At 39.4% G+C, this 18601-nt stretch overlaps 1 protein-coding gene across 2 annotated transcripts; it reads right to left on the minus strand.

Annotated features, from left to right (window-relative positions):
* Positions 1–4144: 4144 nt before the first annotated feature.
* Positions 4145–18447, minus strand: LOC115676853 (suppressor of RPS4-RLD 1). Of its 2 annotated transcripts, none has more exons than XM_030599859.2 (24): positions 18196–18447; positions 17892–18001; positions 16197–16867; positions 16066–16110; positions 15747–15848; positions 15599–15679; positions 15161–15227; positions 14654–14754; positions 14439–14546; positions 12141–12211; positions 11957–12013; positions 10575–10683; positions 10402–10482; positions 9209–9295; positions 8539–8745; positions 7760–8088; positions 7560–7646; positions 7393–7492; positions 6070–6161; positions 5939–5977; positions 5738–5828; positions 4951–5048; positions 4559–4869; positions 4145–4450 (listed from the first exon to the last, which is right to left on the minus strand). In XM_030599859.2, the coding sequence occupies exons 1-23, from the start codon at positions 18315–18317 to the stop codon at positions 4581–4583; spliced, it is 3144 nt and encodes a 1047-aa protein (XP_030455719.2). In that variant the 5' UTR covers positions 18318–18447; the 3' UTR covers positions 4145–4450; positions 4559–4580. The 2 variants fall into 2 exon arrangements, with proteins under 2 accessions (XP_030455719.2, XP_056161137.1); XM_056305162.1 differs by having other exon boundaries at positions 4555–4869.
* Positions 18448–18601: the final 154 nt, after the last annotated feature.

Raw genomic sequence — 18601 nt, forward strand, 5'->3', positions numbered from 1 at the left:
TGTTTGTACATGCCTAACATGTGATTTTTCAATAATACAAATTGTTATTTCTATTATTTTTTTAGTCGAATCACTCTTTGGCCTCATAATGCGTTAAAATAAATAAAAAAATATACAATAAGTACATAAAACTGAAAAATGTAATGAACTTTAATAAGATTTATAGCAAAAATTATTACTAATAATAACGATAATAATTTTTCGTAATCTTTATTTTTTCTTTGATTATAATGAACTTTTTTTAAATTTTAACACTATTTATACTTTAAGCATCTCTTTAATTACCCTTTTGTTTTCGTAGTTATTTTTCGCTTGACTAGATTGTGTTGTATTATTCCGAGAAATAGAAGAATGCGTAATTATGCCATGCCAACGGTCATGATCCTTTTAAACGCTAACTTATGAAGGATATATGGAAAATAAAATTCCAAACTAAGACATTATACAATATTATGAAATATCCGGAGTAAATTGAATCGCATCAATGTTGTTATTTCGATTAACAAGTCCTCGCACTTTTCAAATGACTATCACCTTTTTTCTTATTTTATGTGTTAATTTCATGAATTTTAATTTTTTTTTGGCATATTCATTGGCCAAAGAGTGATTTGACTAAAAAAATTCGAGAAAAATGATAACTTTACCCTTGAAAAATCACATGATAGGAAACATGCAAACAGAAAAATAGACGGAGGGTCAACGGATCTAATAAAATAAAAAGATTGCAGCCACATCGGTTGTTGTTGCCATTCTTTGGCTTTGAGCAAGTGACATGCCTTCTCTCATTGGATTCCACATTGAGGGAACATGTCGTTGATCATATAGTTTAATAATGGATTGTACATGTAAACCTTTCGATGTTTTGGGGGTCGCTATTTATCGATTGCGAAACGTTGTGCAATTGAGAAGCGGGTGGAGACCACCAATTGAATCAGTCTTTGGCATAAGAAGACTCTTAAATGAGTTGCGCATGGCCTCGCCTGACTGCCTCTTACTTGAGATGTGGTCGATTACATCGAGTGTCGTTTGCATCACGACGATTAGACTGCCTCCTACTACTCAAGTGTTTTTACTAGTAGATCTTTTCAATAGTAGAATCGAGCTAATGTAAGAGAGTTAAGAGAAACAGAGAGCCATAAGGACGAAATGTTTATCACTCTTAAGTTCCATTTATTTCGTAGAAAATGAATAATTTTAAAAATATTTCTCTAGAAATGATCATTTGCATCGCTTATAAAAATAAATAAATGAAAATAATTTTTATCATTTACGAAAATGTTTAGACATAAAAGTTGTCGATAATGAAAAAAATTTACATTGACTAATTATTTAAAACGATACAAGCAATCAATTTTAAGAAAATATTTTTTAAATTATTTATTTTTCTTGAAATAAACCGACGTTTGAAGAGGAGATTAATTGACTTCTGAACCCAAACTTTGTCTTATCTTCATACTGAGGCTAAAGACTTCCACAATTTCAAGGTTTAATTAATCAAAGTGGGGTTGTGGGCAACTTGGTATCAAAGACGAAATCGACTCCTCATTAGTCCCTCTTTTCTCAAATCACGACAATCAAATCTAAAAAGTTGGATAAAATGTCATTGCAGATCAACCGATAATGTTTTTTTAATTGCAATTTAGACTGTGATGAATTGGCTGTCATACCTAACCCAACACACACTAATTCAAAGGTGACGTGACCAACCCTGCCAAATAAAATCTTACCTAATAAAGTTTTCCTTTGGATGATCTGACTAAATCGATTGGATATATTGTCAAGCTCGTGTTCGACTCTAAAAGCATACTCAATGCTCCAAAATTGACTCGAGCTTGATCGGGCTTCAACTTTCCTACTCTAACTTCACTCAACTGAAAAGTCGAGATAATTGAACTCAACTCGACTCCGATCAACTTATAATTGAGGTTGAGCTTGAGCTAAGTATTAATGAGTTTGAGCTCAAACTTGAAAAGATATCCGAGTACCTCGAGCTCGGCTTGAAATTAGGCGAGCCGACCTTGAGCAATCATCAATCCGAGTTCAAGTTACTCGCGAGCGGTTTCACTCATAGCAGTAATGTAATTTCCATGTTAATGGGTGGAAATTTTGAAAATATTTTCCGGGGAAATGGGAGAATTGGTGTTCTTTGTGTGCTATCTTAGGGTGCGCATGAATACCATTCTGTGCCCGGGCGCTATTTCTGAACAGAAATGATTTTTTTTTATTCTGTGCCCGGAAACAATTTCTGAGTATTTGAAGGCGTTTGATAAATGTCCAAAATTTCTATTCCTAGAGTAGAAAAGAAGCAAATGCGTTTGGTAACTACACAAAATTTCTCTTGTTCCCAAATAATATTTTAATAATATTTTGAATTGTTTAAATTTTTTTTTTTTTTTACTTTCTTCTTTGGCCATGGCCGGTCGCCGGCGACCGGCCACGCCTCAGTGGCCGCGAGGGCGTCACGGACCTCGCGGCGAGGGCGAGGGCTAGACCCTCGCCGCCCGGGCGAGGCGGCCTCGCCGTCACGACCCACGACGGCCGACCTCGCCGTGGGTCGTGGACGGCGAGGCTCGGCCTCGCTCAGATCCGGGCGAGGCCGAGCCTCGCCGTCTCCGGGCGAGGCCGACTCGCGTCGCGACCAACGGCGAGGCCTCGGCCTCGCTCGGGATCCGGGCGAGGCCGCCGCCCAGCGGCGAGGGTCCAGCCTCGCCCCGCCGCAAGGGCGACCTCGCTCCACCGGCGGCCGGCGAGGGCCGTGACGCCTCGCCGCCCTAGGTCGGGCCGGCTGGCCGCCGCACTACGGCACCGCGGCCGGCTCAACCAGGGAACAACACACAAAATAAGAAATGAAAAAAAAAAAAAGAAGAAAAAACTGATTCTCAAAATAGTGCCGAGAAACAAGAAGCAACTTTTTTTTACTTTTGTTTCTCTTCCAAAATCAAGCTCGGCACAAATTTTTGCAAAAATGTGTCAAGGAACAAAAAGTTTACCAAACGCATTTCTGTTCCCAAACTATTTCTGGGAACAAAAGAACAGAAATTTTCGCTATTTGGCACGTTACCAAACGGGCCCTTAGAATCACTAATTCTGGTTCACTAATAATTCGTAATATTAAAAGCCATTCCCAGTGTGAACACGATATTGGACAAATCCAATAGATGGAAAAAAATCTGTCGAATTAAGAGATTGAAGGGTAAGTAAGGGTGCATTTATTTTGCGAAAAATGAATTATTTAAAAAAATATTTTCCTAAAAATGATCGATTGTATCTCTTACAAAAATGAATTAACGAAAAATCTTTTCATCGTCAACGAAAATATTTAGACATAAATTTTTATCGATAATAAAATTATTTTTTCATTGACTAATTATTGCGAGCAATAAAAGCTATTATTATTAAAAAAAAATTCAAATCATTCATTTTTCGTAAAGTAAACAGAGCCTAAAATAGTCCATCATGCCACCTCCAAAAGAATCACTTTTACAAATGCCAGAACTTGTTGGACGTGGTCCTCGAAGACTGGAGCATGTTCTTTCAATTCCTCAACTTTAGTCACCTTATATCATGTTGAAGCATTTAATTTTTCTGTAAATCTTAATTATTTTTCATCCTTTCTAAGCAAAGTAGAAAATTATCGAACCATGGCCCGTTCTCCGGAAGACAAAAACGTCCAACCATGAGTTGCTCTATAACTCATCGCTAGCGCGTTGACGAAATAATTAAGATTTTTACACCACGTTAGTTCCTTTGTTTTCATGCCAGACATTAGCCAACAAGTTAAATAAGGACGTCTGGTTCGAATAACGAGACCTACGGAGGCTCAGAAGCTCTCTCTGACTCACCCGGATTTACGGGGCGATGGCAGTTGCCGTCGCTTGTGCTCTCGGCGAGGGTCGCCAGCCCTTGCCGGTGCACAGCTGCCTCGTCTCTTCCTGTTCTTTTGAACTCTCTACCTAAGAAAATTCCTTATACTTTCTGCTGATGTGGCAGTGCACTCCCCGTGGCAATCCACGTCAGTAAAATCGATGGACTTATTCACAACACAAATTTAGTGAAGTTAAAAAGGTTCCGATTGGAAAATAAAGAGTTTTGGAACTAAAATAAGATCAACAAATAGAAAGAGGAGTCCTTAATAGGAATCAAATTAGAAACCCAACTGCACAGAATCCACAATAGCACGGAGAAACCAATTAGCAATTACAATTTTCATCCTATAAACAGATGACTTATGAAAACTCCTGTACGCTGGGAGTAACAGCGGGAGTTGAGATGAATCTATGAGCATGCCTGACAAGCTGAGAAAAGTACATTAGTTACATGGTTCAATCTAAGAGAATAAACATACAGTTTCAATGATCTTGCTATAAAAATTTGAGTGTCAATAACATGCAATAGCATTACAACACTGCATTGGCAGACCACGAGAGAGAGAGAGAGCGCGCGCTCCGTTCTGCACATATAGGGAATGTAGATTTAGCCGCGCAAAGTAACAAAAAACTGGAGGGCAAAAGAAGGCAAGTATTGGAGAAAGGAACGAGACTGTTATGAAATTACTTACCTGCCGAATAAGCTGAGGGCGCTCAATTCTCATAAGAGCTCAGAGCAGCAACGACCGATCCGGTAGTTGCAAAGGTCAAAGCTACATCTGGATTATCTTTCCGAGATGCAGTCACCCTCAGAGATGGGTATAACCAAGTTTTGACAGAATCCACGAAAGAATTCGGATCGAAATTCAGAATGGCGTCCCAGTCCACCTGTACACCCTTTGGTATGCTCCCAGTGAACTCCATATTGGCCGCGAGAAGAATCCCCAACATGACCACGAACCCAACAGCAGCTGTCCCTCTCGACAGCGGCATGAAATTATACCTGTGAAACCACTTGCGATTACACGTGGAGAAGTGAATTGTACCATATCAAGCAAGGAGTCGTTAAGTCAGATTGCTGTACCAGTAATAGGTCATTCTTAAAATGGCATCCCTGACTTTCTCGAGTGCATCAAAATCAGTAGAGCCATATGTTTCACTACAGTACAGATTGCATACGTTCTGCAAATGGAAGACCGAAAGCCGGTTGAATTAGAAAATTATAAAAGAGGAAGTTTCATAAATCAAGAGAAGATTTACAAGGAGAGACTATGGCACGAATGTAGATGACTTGGGGGAATCAATTAAATGGAAAAGTAGATTGAAGAATCGAGTTTCAGCAGCCTACAAGTCATCATTCTATCACATGCACCAATACTGACAAATGGAAACAGTGGAGGTATCGTAGATGTATATCACCTCCAGTACAACCACTGTAGGTCATCCAAAGACGAACTCAGCACCTAAGATAGAAGGCACAGGAATGATGTTCTAGCAATTTAGTTTATTGGCCGCCAGATAGAATCTAGTTAGGAAGCACAATATGAGCATCTAAAGTTCCATTGACAATGAATGATTACAGGAACTCATGTACAGGTGACCCAACAAAAGATAGAAGTTGCAGAGACTGCATAAATTAAGGGGGCATCCATTATCATTATTGTAACATGCATCACATGCATACTTGCCCTACAGGGCCAACTTTGCTCCGATAGAAATTTGAGATGCATGTGAAAAAGCTCAACAAAGGTATGCCAACCAGCGATGAGACAAAATCTTATGATATAACCTGACAAATGCACGCCCACTCTCCAAAACACCACCTCCCCCACATCAGCAACAAAAAAAAACCACCAAAAAGAAAGACATACTTCCCAAGCCATTTTCATCTCTGTGTCAAATTCATCCCATCTTGCAGGTGTGCAAGGTGTTCTAATTGCGAAGTCATACCCCCGTTCAGCACTGAAAGCAAATAAGAGGGCAAAATGAAAAAAACATATTTGTTATAAAAAAGACGAGAAAAGAGAAGTTAAAGTTTCCATCTCAATTGTTTCCCAGGTAAAACAGCATACATTTTCATCAGGGTGATCCTTGTTCCTTCAAGCTGTTTCCTGAAATACATGTGAGATATCTATGTGATGAATATTTTAGACGTCTAGAGAACATGGAAGGTTATTCAATTAGGTAAAGACTTAGATTCTACCCCTCAAACGCTGCGCTATTACACCAAGTAGCCAGCCAGAAGTCCTCCCCCACAACTCCATGAAGATCAGAACAGGACTTTGCACGCATAATCTGCACATTGTATCATCGGATGTTAGCAAATAGTTAGGAAGGTTTATAAATGTTGTTAACAACTATCATATTAGCAATTTCTGTTTACAACAAGGAGCAGTTTTTCTCAAGTATAAGACCCTGAGGAAGTCCACAGAAACTCTCAAAACTATTCCTTACCCAGTTAGGAGATGTGTGATGTAATCACCAACCCCCTGTTGGTTTGCCAGTATATAATTCTCAACTGGTATACCTAATGAGAACTCTGATCTCCAAAGCTTCTATACTGATCTCAGAAAATAAAAATAGATATACTACGAAAATATTAATGGACTGCTATATTGGGGACAAGATAGAGAACCATCCATATCATTCTTGCATTTGCAGGCTAAAAACAGATTCATGACAACATAGAAAAGCATTTATCACTTTTTGCATGTTTCTGCATCAGTGACTTGCTACAGTTGTTCTTATCCCGATATAACTGACAAGTGCCCTCTACTAAGAACTCTTGAAGAAATATTTAATAAAATATCAAAAATAAAAAGCACTCTCAGGATGACAATTATGATCACATCAGCCTTTGGAAATTGCAAACAAGGTACAAGATACAAGTGATCTTAACAATAAATTGTTTGATCAACTAGATCACTGATACTTGATAGGTACGATCCATAAAGGTAGGAAAGTTTTTCTTCGTTTCACTTCTCCATCTATTTTTATGGTTTATATGAAGGAGGAAAATTTCCATCCATTGCTCATATAACATTAAAGAGCAAAATTGATCCCAAGTTCCCATAAAGGATGGGATTTTTTAATTAAGTAGTTGATAGCCAATGTTTATACTTAGTTGAATTTCTATAATGTGCATCCTATATGAGATTGTGGTGAAGTTGTCATCCCTACGATATAAATTTTACGTATTGAGAAATGGGTAAAGATTTCCTTATCTCATTGGAGAAGCGAGGAAAATATTAGTCAGTTCAAGATAGTAGGCTTTTGCTATGCATTCTAGACTCTCAGCATGTAAATTTCTGCATCAAAGGCACCAAAAAGTATGCCAGGCACTTAGCCACCGGGCAAACAGTGGGTCAGGAGGGTTGGGGGTTGGACTAGACCCAGATCAAATCCCAAGCAATGCAACCCCAGACCAATAGGGTTGCACACCTTACCAAGAAAGAAAATTATGCCAGGCATTTTTTGCATGCACAAAATACATACAGAAAAAACATCAGGACAGTAAAAAACTCACATCTTCCAATTTCCCATCCTTGGATAGGTCAATAAGGCCATCTGATTTGCTGCGCACATAAGACCTTTCCTTTATAACTGCCTTTGCAACGTTAAGTGTTCTGCAGCACCACTACGTGTAAGCCTACCTCTGAAATATGAAGTTAAATGAACTAAGTGGGCTTCTACCTCTCGTAATTGGGGAAATAGCGTACAACTTTGGCTTGTCCAAGAATCATTGGTGTATGTGACCCAAAGCCAGCATTGAACTCTTCACTGCATTGCAGAAAGGCAAAACTAATGTGAAGAAACAAGCATCAAGACAATTTGCAAAGAAAATGGAACCAAAGCCCTAAAATGGAAGAGTTATCAAAGCAAAAATGTAATACCTCAACTTGTTAATCCACACAACAGGGTCACAAGGTTCAGATATCTGACGCCATTTGACAGCCAACGAGTAAACATCTTGCCACAATAACTTAGAACGACCAGATAATCTTTCTTCACTGGTACCACCATATGAAGTTGATGTTTCTAAAGAACTGCTTGTGCTGCAACAATCACCACCTCTATTTTGACTGGGCAGACTAATCCTCTCTCTTCTTCCAGCTCTCTTAGTAGATTTAACTGTTGCACCTTTCAATTCAGCGCGTAAAGCTCGCCAAGCCTTTGAAACTTTCTGTGCAATCTCTATTGCAGCTAATCCTGCCATACGATGCTAGCACACCAGTGAAATTGCGAATTAGAGATTTTGCATACTTATTTTAACAGCCAGATAATAATCAAGCCTCAACTATGTATAAATCAACCGAGCGAAATTGAACTTCTTCAGCTAATATATTAATATCCCACAGACACATATCAGACACCTAATTTATTACCTAAATGGAACACATTTAAATGATTGTGGCTATCACACAGGGATCATTCTTTCTTGCGACTATCACGCTATAAGAACACAACTACATGCCCAAAGAAAATTAACAAATAACAAATTATTCTAGAGTCCAAGGGGCAAATTCCAACGCATATTATAGTGCTGCATTCAGTAATAAGTTCAAATGGGTGTAGCTAAAAAGTTCCCAGCCCAAGAAAATAGCCACTAAAAATCAAAACTGAAGAAAATCTTGTGTCCGAATTACATAGAATTACATAATTATATAATCACCTGCCGCCTGTTGGGTAAAAAGCCAGGGCAATCATATTGAATTTTCTTTCCAATTGAATCGGCTGCCAGTAGAAGAACAGTCTTCTGCTTTGTAACTGTGAAATCCTGCCTCCTGAGCTTTCCCTTTTTCAGAGAATCGCGAAGTCTAGGTTGCCTATAAACCTTTTCGCATACATTCTTCGGGTGCATTCTCTTGCACCAGTACTCCTGAGATCCGCAGAAGTCAATCATAAAGAGAATACATTTATACATATACACAAGTTCAGCTTCACTTAAACAATCCGCTTTGTCTAAGTGAAAGGCCTGTGATGTGTAGTTTAATGTAACAGACACTAGATTGCAATATCCTTTTGCCTACAGATTATCCAAAATGCTCACTCAAGCACTAATCAACATTTCCTCACTCCTCTCGAAATAAAAAATAGAACCCAGCATAGAAGTTTCCGATACACCATCGAATAATTCAAGAATTTAATATCTTCTAGATAACACTTATTACCCATTTATTCTTCTAAATCTTATTTGCACAATTTATTGCCTTGTAAGCTAGTTCATAATATTAAAACAGATAGAAACCAAGAACACAGGAAAAGGAACATATACAAAGATAAATAACAGATTTTACAGTTACAATAAGTCAACCAGACGAAGTTATCCAATCAAATATTACCTTGAAGAGTGGATCAATATCGCCATCGATGTCAAACCAGCAAAACTCACTGTTTGCTTTAGAAGCTGTGTACAAAGCAATTTCCTTCTGCAAAACATAAAAGTAAACAAATTTTACATATCCACGAAAGTTAATAATGTTCTATTCCACTATGTGCAACTTAATGATTTCGTTTTCTTGTTGGAAAAAGATAGACAAGCGCACTATTCAGGACAAATTCCTTGTTACCATAATGAGAACAACATGAACAACATATAAGCCCCATTGACAGGTAAGACACAATCTGTTTGTACTAACATAAACCAAAAACATGTATAACACTAATCACAGAAAAATAGTAGCACATAATTTTAACCTCAAAAACAAAAGTTATATGATGGAGGGAGACTAAAGTTTAGAAAAGGCCTTGATAGACCCTGGATGCAAACAACTTTAACACACCCTCCACCATGCGAATTGAAATAAAACTACATGGAGTTCACGACCAAGGAATAAAATAAACAAGAATCCACCTCCAAAATGAATTAACGATAGGCAAGTGAACAACTGAAGACTCAAATACCATGTTATGGTTGTTTGAGAGAGAGAGAGAGAGAGAGAGAGAGAGAGAGAGAGAGAGAGAGAGAGAGAGAGAGAGAGAACTAATTACACCTTTTCATTTGATGATGCCAATGAAAATTAAGGAGCATTTCAGCTTACAACTCTCTCAAACAATATATGATCAGACGACAGAAGCACAAACTATGGGAAAGCTTGAGCTACAACAACAGTTGAATGAATGTAATTCTTTTAAACAAAACTGTCAACTCAAGTCCCAAACAGTGGTAAGATTTGCAGACAAAAAGAAATCCCCTTGATAAACTGCTAGATCATGATTAAGAACCTCAAAGTCTCACCATACCAAACTTGTACAATAAGGCGTCTTCTCTAGACATGCAGAAAAAATGAAACGAAGTAGGAAGTTTTTGTTATCAGCATCCGAATGGGTATGTACTTTCATGTAAACTTGTTTGGAAAAATAAAAAACCAAAGTTGCAGGGGAGCATTTCTTACTGCTGTAATGTGTACTTCCACATGGGCAACCAATGTATGCCTTTTACAAAATAATCATGCTTGTGTCTAGTACTACCAGAGGGGGACATTAGCAGAACATTCAATGTAACAGGGATGTACATATATGCATCATCTGATACCTGATAGAAGGCCAGACACTGAAGCACAAATTTTTCCATAGAATCCAGTTCCAAGTCTAGCGCAGCATCATAATCCTTAACCTATGTCATTGAATGTTATACCAAGTTAAAGCAATAAATGTCAAAAACATGGCCCCAAAGAACCACCATAGAACTGAAAAATGCCCAAATACCGCATCTCCATATTCTCCAATTGCATGATAGCAGGAACCTCTTAAGTATAAGCACTCAATGTTTGAGAACTCAATGCTCAACCCAGCAGATAACTCCTTAATGGCCTTCCTGCAAGCACAATTGGCCAATCAACCAAACAAGATAAGTGTTGGTAATAAAAGGTATATATTGTGATCAAAAGACCAAATAAAAGAGGAGAAACTAACAAGAAACCAGAAGAAATGACCGTGTTTCATATATATGATCTGGATAGTGATTCATTATATTCTAACTTCCTTTGGACAGTCCTTAAAATCGTTAGCAATTTCTCGGTCAGGGACAAAAAAACGAATATAACTGCATATAAGGGCTGCTTGTAGAGTTGAGGACCACGTCCAAATTTTTTTTTGAATAAATAGATTGTTTATAAACAATCTTTCATGTCCAGCTACTTTGATCCCTCTTTGAACTCCTACTCCAACGTTGGTTTTCCTTCTGTCATTGCCAACACTAAATATTCTCTGAGCAGGACATGTAAGTGTACAAAAATCATATCACTCCAGCTTTCAGCAAAGCAAGAATGGAGGGAACCATCTATAACCGGTGGGGATGCTAGCCCATCAAAAACAAAAATAAATGTGTGCACGCTTTCACATCCACACATTCGTGCTAAACCAAGAAGCTTAGATGATTTTCTTAGCCAAAAAACAAAAAAGAGAGACAAATAAATAATTTGGTAATGTTTTGTAAGTCTAAGCATGCATTTCCTCTCAATTGTAATACGAGCATTACATTTTTTTTGCTTGGCGCATAGTTAGGGTTTTACAGTGACTAAAGAATCTGAATATCGAAGAACCTAGAGGAAGACAAAGTAAAAGATAAAGAAAAAAAAACTTTGGCCAAATAAAATCTAGAGAATCATCAGATGATATATCATTTACAATTGGTCCTTTCCATTTACTCTTCATGTATAATCGGGATCTTTTATTTTCTTAGCAACTTCTAGAAGATAGAATTTCTCATGCATTGTCAAAACGTCCATCTTGGTTTCAGATAATTTATCATGCACAAATTATTAATTATCATTTAATACATAACATTTTAGAAATAAATACACAGAAAGTAACCAGTATCAAACAAGATTTAACTTTAATAACATTGGGTTAAAGGCAAACCATTCCAGCCATCACAAGTAGTACTTCTCACCATGTGTCTCATTTATGAACATGGAAGCCTAATTCTACCAAGAGTGTGAGAGAGGGAGTTAAAAAATAATATTCTCCATTTGATTGTTTATCAATCCTAAAACTCAGGTTACTCCTCAAACTCAAAGGCAACTACAAGATGAACATGATTGGCGATAGATACTGGAAAGAAATGACTCATTTATGCGGAAGCATACCTGTGCTCCCCCATACCATGCAAAAGTAGACCTCGCAGGTGATAGGCTTTGGCATACCTGTGAAGTGCATTTTGGTTAAACATGTTTGTTATAAAAAAGGCATAAATGTATTGATTTAAAAATCAGGGCTCCGAAGCAAGGAGCAAAGTACATAACCAAAACTAATTGGAACAAGACTACCCACATCTTATCAATTTGCATAACTTGCTCGAGGTACTCCATTGCCTTCGTGGGCTTCGCTAACTCGTGATAGAACTACAAGAACATCAGGTAATAGATTGCAGTATTAATTTCAAAATGCAAGAAATAAAACAGGCAACAGATAAACGTGTACTATGATCTAAGACTAGTAGTTTCTCAAACTTCCAAGGCCTGACAAGTAGCAATGGTAACCCTAAACTATGCACCCCATGCTTGGACAAAGTTCCCTTCCCAAATTTGGTTAGATCATATTTAAATATCCCAAGCCATTCTGTTACTAATGGCATCGGTCCTCACCAATCGCAATACACTCATTAAATTAGAAAAGAATCTACGCCACGGCGTGAGCATTTTGTCAACTTGTGTATATTTATATTCCGTGAGCTTTAACAACTGCATCACCTTCAGTATTTAAGTATGGTAACAAGACAGTCAAGGTTGCTGAGTTCTATTTCCGACAACTTCATAAGCATTACCATCTTTGTATTATATCCAATGCATCTTTGAATTATAAACCCTACAAAATGAAGCAACATCATAGGGTAACATAAGGAATTCTTCAATAGTTTCTATATCTTCTCCAATGCCCAAAAGGAGCTCCAGAGCTCCACTAGATAGAGGCAAGGTGGACACCATAAGCCACCCATACAAGGAGCAAGAAACCTGATCCACAATTAACAGCCCCACGCACTACACAGGAAAGACAAGACAAGGTTTTCAAGTCAAAACCTAATTGATATCTTGGAAAGGCTTTGGTTGGGAATTGGTCACACTTTGGGCCCATTTGGTTCAACTTTAAAAATGCTACTTGGGGGAATGCAAATACCTTTAGGTTAAAGTCCCTTGGGGAAATGCAAGTGGCGTTTGGTAAAAAATCATTTGTAAAGCTACTTTGACCCAAGTAGTGTTTGGTAAATTTTTTTTTGCCAAAGGGCTTTGGAAATTATCTTTTTAATTTAAAAAAAAAACCTATCCTACCCTTCGCCAGAGCCGGCGAAGGCCTACGGCCGCCAGCGAGCTAGATCTGGCGCCGGCAACCGTCACCCGAGGTCAGGTGACCCCCGGCAAGCTAGATCTGCCGCCGACGGTCGTCGCCCAAGGCCAGGCGACCCTCGGCGAGGGTTGCGCGACCTAGGAGCAGGCCGCCTGAGGTTGCGCGACCCAGGAGCCGGCCGCCTGAGGTCACATGACCCAGGCCGGCGGCGCCTGGGCGGTCGCGCGACCTCAAGCGGCCGTCGCCTGGGTCGTGCGACCTCACCGGCCCGATCCGGTGTCGGCCTCCCTCGCCGGCCACCTCACGAAGAAGATGAACAGTACCAAGAGGGGCAAAACCGGAATAAACCAAAATAAGTGAGGGTAGTTTGGGGACAAAAAATTTTGGTTCAGCATTCCACAAATGCTGAAAGCCCAAAGCTGGTCCGGATCAACTTTGGGCTTTTGGCATTCCAAATGCTAGCATTTGGCCAATGCTAGGCCGAATGCTGAACCAAACGGTTCAGCATTTTGGGAAGGGGCTTTCGAGGCCGAAAGCCCATTCCCAAAGCCGAACCAAATGGGGCCTTTATCAACTATTCACATAAGTTAGTGCTCTTTTGCTTTTTCAGCAAATAAACTGCATAGATCTGCAAAAGAAGCTCCTCACAGACACAGTTCTTTTAGTCTTGACCATCATCATCGTTATCTCCATGATTAAGACCACAATAATTGACATCTATAGCTGATTCAACAGTCATTTGCATTTACGCAATTGCGCACGTTCTCAAGAACGACATCAACCACAGATAGAAGCTATTTTGTTTCCAATTCAGCTGGTAATTCAAATTTTAATGCTATCCCTCTCCACAAAAGTGTAACAGTCATATTGAATCAGTGTACTGTACTGTACACCATGTTCAGGCACCAGCTCATGACAAGATCAATCCTTCTGAATGTTTCTTTTTGTTCCCGCAATTTGAGTAGATAAAGAGGATCCATCCTTCTCAAAGTTATGAATTAAACTAATGTATATATGCAAGTCTCATCTCTATTAAATAATAAGCTTAACAAAGCAACATAGACAACACTTTCTGTGTACAGACTCCTAAGTGCAAATTAAGAGAAGATATAAGTTCACATTAGCCATTAACATATGTTTTAGTTCGCTCACAAAATTAGCTTTTAGCCAGGAATCAGTCTCATTGAGACTAAACTACGGTCACACTTTGCCAAGAAAAAATGTTTGCGGTGGCAACAAAAAAATATCATCATGTCTGAAAATTAACAAAGTCAGTCATGATGGAACCTGTGTCAGATGAGACAATGCTTCAAGGAAGTTTCGATCAAGCTGGATAGCTTTTAAATGTGCTTCTTCAGCCCTTTGATAGTCACCAACTGAACACAATGCCAAACCCTACGCAACAATATGTCAAATATCTCAACAATGTAACCTTTGTAACTCTGGCAGAATTCAACATACCCAGAATCAAATAATACGGATATTTCAAAAATAGGACAAACCAAATATGTATATGCAGATTTGTTCTCCTTATCGAGCTTAACACAGGCAGATAAGTCCGCAACAGCAGCTTCAAAATCCTTGAACTTGAAATTGACGATTCCTGGGTAAATAAGATACTCATAATTACATGTCAACAGAAAAACTAAATTGCTTCAATCACCTCGACATCACTATCAGGATCATACTTTCCAATTTAAAAGGTGTCAGCAAGAAGTCATATAGTTTTGACAGAGTAGCCTAAACAATTGATCTTTGTCTAGGATTAAAGATAGCACAGCCAACTTTATATTTTGTGTGTTTGTCGCAGTAAAATTTTATGCCATTAGTCATTCTGCATCATTTTGCGAAATCACTACAACTGCATAACCATTCAAAACACATTGGCTCATAATCATCATAGAGCTGCAGAAGCCAAGCATTCAGGGGACGAGCTTTCTTAAAAGAGCCCCATGAATGACCAATCTGAAGATCCTCACATTATAATTCACTAATTTTAAGAACACTACCTCTTTCATGTAGAACATCAGCTGAGTTCCGCTCAAATTCTAAGGCTTTTGTCAAGTCCGCAATAGCCTGTGATAAAATAGAAATAAACATGCAGCAAGTAAGATATGTGCAATGTAGCAATGACAAGCACCAACTTTTGAGCAATAGCCTTTTTTCTTTTCTTTTTTAGCTAAGCACTTCTACTGGATAAATCAATACTCTGCTATTCATGCTGAGCAGCTTTCTGCCCTCATTAAGGAGATTTTTCTGGCCATCTCGTTTAGAAGTCACCAACTGACATATTTACAGATTAATATCCGTAGGTGAGTATAAGTTAGCTATTTATCTACATGAATATATAGAGAATGGAGATGGATATCAAGGAAAATTCTCTACATTGGTTTAGAAGATGTTAATACTTTAAAAGGAGGGGGGACAACGAAAAGGACAAGTCTCACCTTATCCGATTCCCCTAAAGCTGCTCTTGCTTGCCCTCTTCGCTTCCATGCCTCACCAGCTGATGGGTTTGCCTCAATGGCCTAGCGAGAGAAAACGAGGGAAAGTAATTTAACAAATACATTCAGCAACTAAATAAGGGAAAAGTACCTTCGAAAAATCCGCTATGGCTGCATCAAGTTCACGTTGGAAGGCATATGCTGTCCCTCTTCCAATCAGAGCCTCGGGATAATTAGGATCCTCCCTCAATATCTGTGTATAATCTCATCAGAAGAAAGTAGAGACAGAAAATAATTAGTGGTTCCAAGATTACACTATGCTATCATCCCCTCCCAATATGTCAAATCCAGAAAACACATAGCAAAAGAATAAAAAGAAATAAAGAAGATTGATAATATTCCAATTTGTTATATTGACTTCAGAAGACCCACATAAAAAAAATCAAGCAACTTGAAAGAACAATAATTACCTGATCAAAGATGGATACGGCCTGGGCATATTTTCCCTCATTGACCTATGCAAGAATTTTTATAATGTTAAGAAGTTCAGTGCGTGAAGAAGGTGAAGGAGCACCATAAAGACGCAATATATTGAGCTTACCTGTGCTATCCCCCTGGACAAACGAAAATCTACACTTATTGATCGGTTCTTGGAAAGCTTAGTGACACAGGGCTTTTTATTTCTCCTGGGGTCATCAGTTATTTCATTATGAGTGACCCCATCACTCATTTCACTTTGAGCAACAACCTTATCGCTCAATTTGCTAGATGTTTCAGCCATATCACTTGGCTTGATACAAACTATAGATGATTCGCTGCCAGTTAAGGATGTCTCGCATGATTTGGACTCAGATTTTGAATCATCAAGAACATGAAGGCTTCCATTCATTTTGCACTCGAGCTTCTCTTTCCGTTTGGCTTCATTACTAAAACAACTTGGTAAGTCCAAACTCCGATTGGGCTTATAAGGAACGTCCGATGTACCATTCGATCTGCTGGAATTTTTCAATGCATCTCTCAAACTCTTCTGGTTCTGACTAATTTCATTTGATTCTCCATTGACTCGAGGTACAGAATCCAGTACAGACACAGTTGAGGTGGAGTCAGCATGGTTCTCAGACGCATTGGTTTTATCTTGTTTTGCATTAGTCAAAAGCTCTTCCAACTCTAGCAACTGCTTCAGATCCGCAGACTGATTTAGACCATGTTCATACCCTTTCTCCCAAGCCAAAACAGCATCCGCTTTCCTTCCCAGAGCAGATAATGCCCGACCTAGAAGAAATACAAGACTAGCCTCAATTTGTACCAACAAATGCAGATGCATGCTACACATGCAAATGGTCCCTTCGAACAAAGAATAGTTCTAGTATCTAAAACAAGAAAAATGAGAATCACTGAAATATCACCAATTAACACAAATTGCTAGTATGAGTACATGCAAACTTGAAAACCGTGACTCTATTAGTAGCATAAACAAGGAATCTGCAATTCTTCCAACAGATTAAGAACAAGTTGAGGCGTTCCCAACCTCAACGTGCTCTTGGTTAAATCTTCAACGCTCGTAACAACAGTCTATACAAAAATCTGTACAAATTGCAACCGCGTCTAACAATAATTGGAGCTTAAAGTTAGACGTTTAAGCAGCCACAGGAAGGAGGGTAACACTAGTCCCACATATGCATTGAAATGCATTCATACTCATAATCATACATGCAAACTTTGTGTGCTATAACATGGAAGAAAAAAGGTCAACCAAATCATCCAGAAACTATTAGATGTTTACTTGATACATGCATGATGAAACAATCTCAAGGGCCCGCCAAAATAGAAAAAACCAACGGGTTAGAAGAATGAGGAAGGATGGACAAAAAGAAAAATGGCTGAAAACTTATTAAAAAGGCAGGAGAGCAACACCATTCTGTTCATATAGAAGAGAGAAAGAGAGAGAGAGCTAAAACTTTTAAACTTTTTTGAAGAGATGCTTTGTACCTGAAGGACACAAACTATAAATCTACAAATGCTAATTACCGGGCAAAGCTCAACCGCTCAGCTAGTCTGCTGCCTATTCTGTTCTACCCTCCGCATTCACTACCAAAACCCTAGATGAGAATATCCAATACTCCAATTACATCATCCATCTTCAAATTAACAAATTACCATTCATCAACCTAATATTGACGATTAAAAGTAGAAAGTAAAAAAAATCACGAATTTTGTCACTCCTAAGTAAATCGGTCAACCCATAGAAACGGAAATGGAGAAAAACGCGTATCGAGAGAACCAAGCGACGGCAAACCTTTCAGAATATAAGCCTGAAGAAGCGCAGGTTCCAGCTGAAGCGCGCGGTCGCAGTCCTTCACCACATGCTTGTGCAGCTCCAATTGACTGTAGCAGAAAGCTCGATTGCTGGAACCAGATTGAAAACGACAGGCGCCACAGAATTAGCGGAAAAACACCCAAACGAAAGACGGAAGGAACCGAACCGAAGCCCGACCGAATTGCATTTCCCAAAATCCGCAGAACCCCAGGGATCTGCACAAAACCTAGAAAAGCGGGACGGCGGGGGGGAGGAAAGGAGAAGGAGGAGGGAGACGGATTACCAGATGTCCTGGATTGTGCACGACCGAGCCAGGAGCGAGTCGAGGACTCGGATTGCCTTGGACCAATCGCGCGAGGTGCAGAGCCTGGCGAGCTCGACACGCTCGGACACCGCCGCGGCCATCCCCTCCGCCGCCCGCCGCCCGCCGCCGCCGCCGACGCGGGGGGAGCGGAAGAGTGAAAGAGTGAGCGGGGATCGAGACCGAGACCGAGACCGAGACCGAGACCGAGAGAGCTGCGCAGCTCCGCCGCTCGCTCCTTCCTTCGTCCCCGGCGTAGCCCAGCAAAGGAAGACGAAGACGAAGACGAAAGATGATGAAGAAGAAGAAGACGAAGGAGAGGAAGGAGAGGAGGTGAAAATGGCGAGGATTGATTTGAGGACACACCTGGAGTTGGGTTAAACTGGGA

The sequence above is a fragment of the Syzygium oleosum genome, unplaced genomic scaffold (genome assembly GCF_021117445.2).
Source record: "Syzygium oleosum isolate NSW1041296 unplaced genomic scaffold, Sole_v2.1 Sole_v2.35, whole genome shotgun sequence".
NCBI lineage: Eukaryota > Viridiplantae > Streptophyta > Magnoliopsida > Myrtales > Myrtaceae > Syzygium > Syzygium oleosum.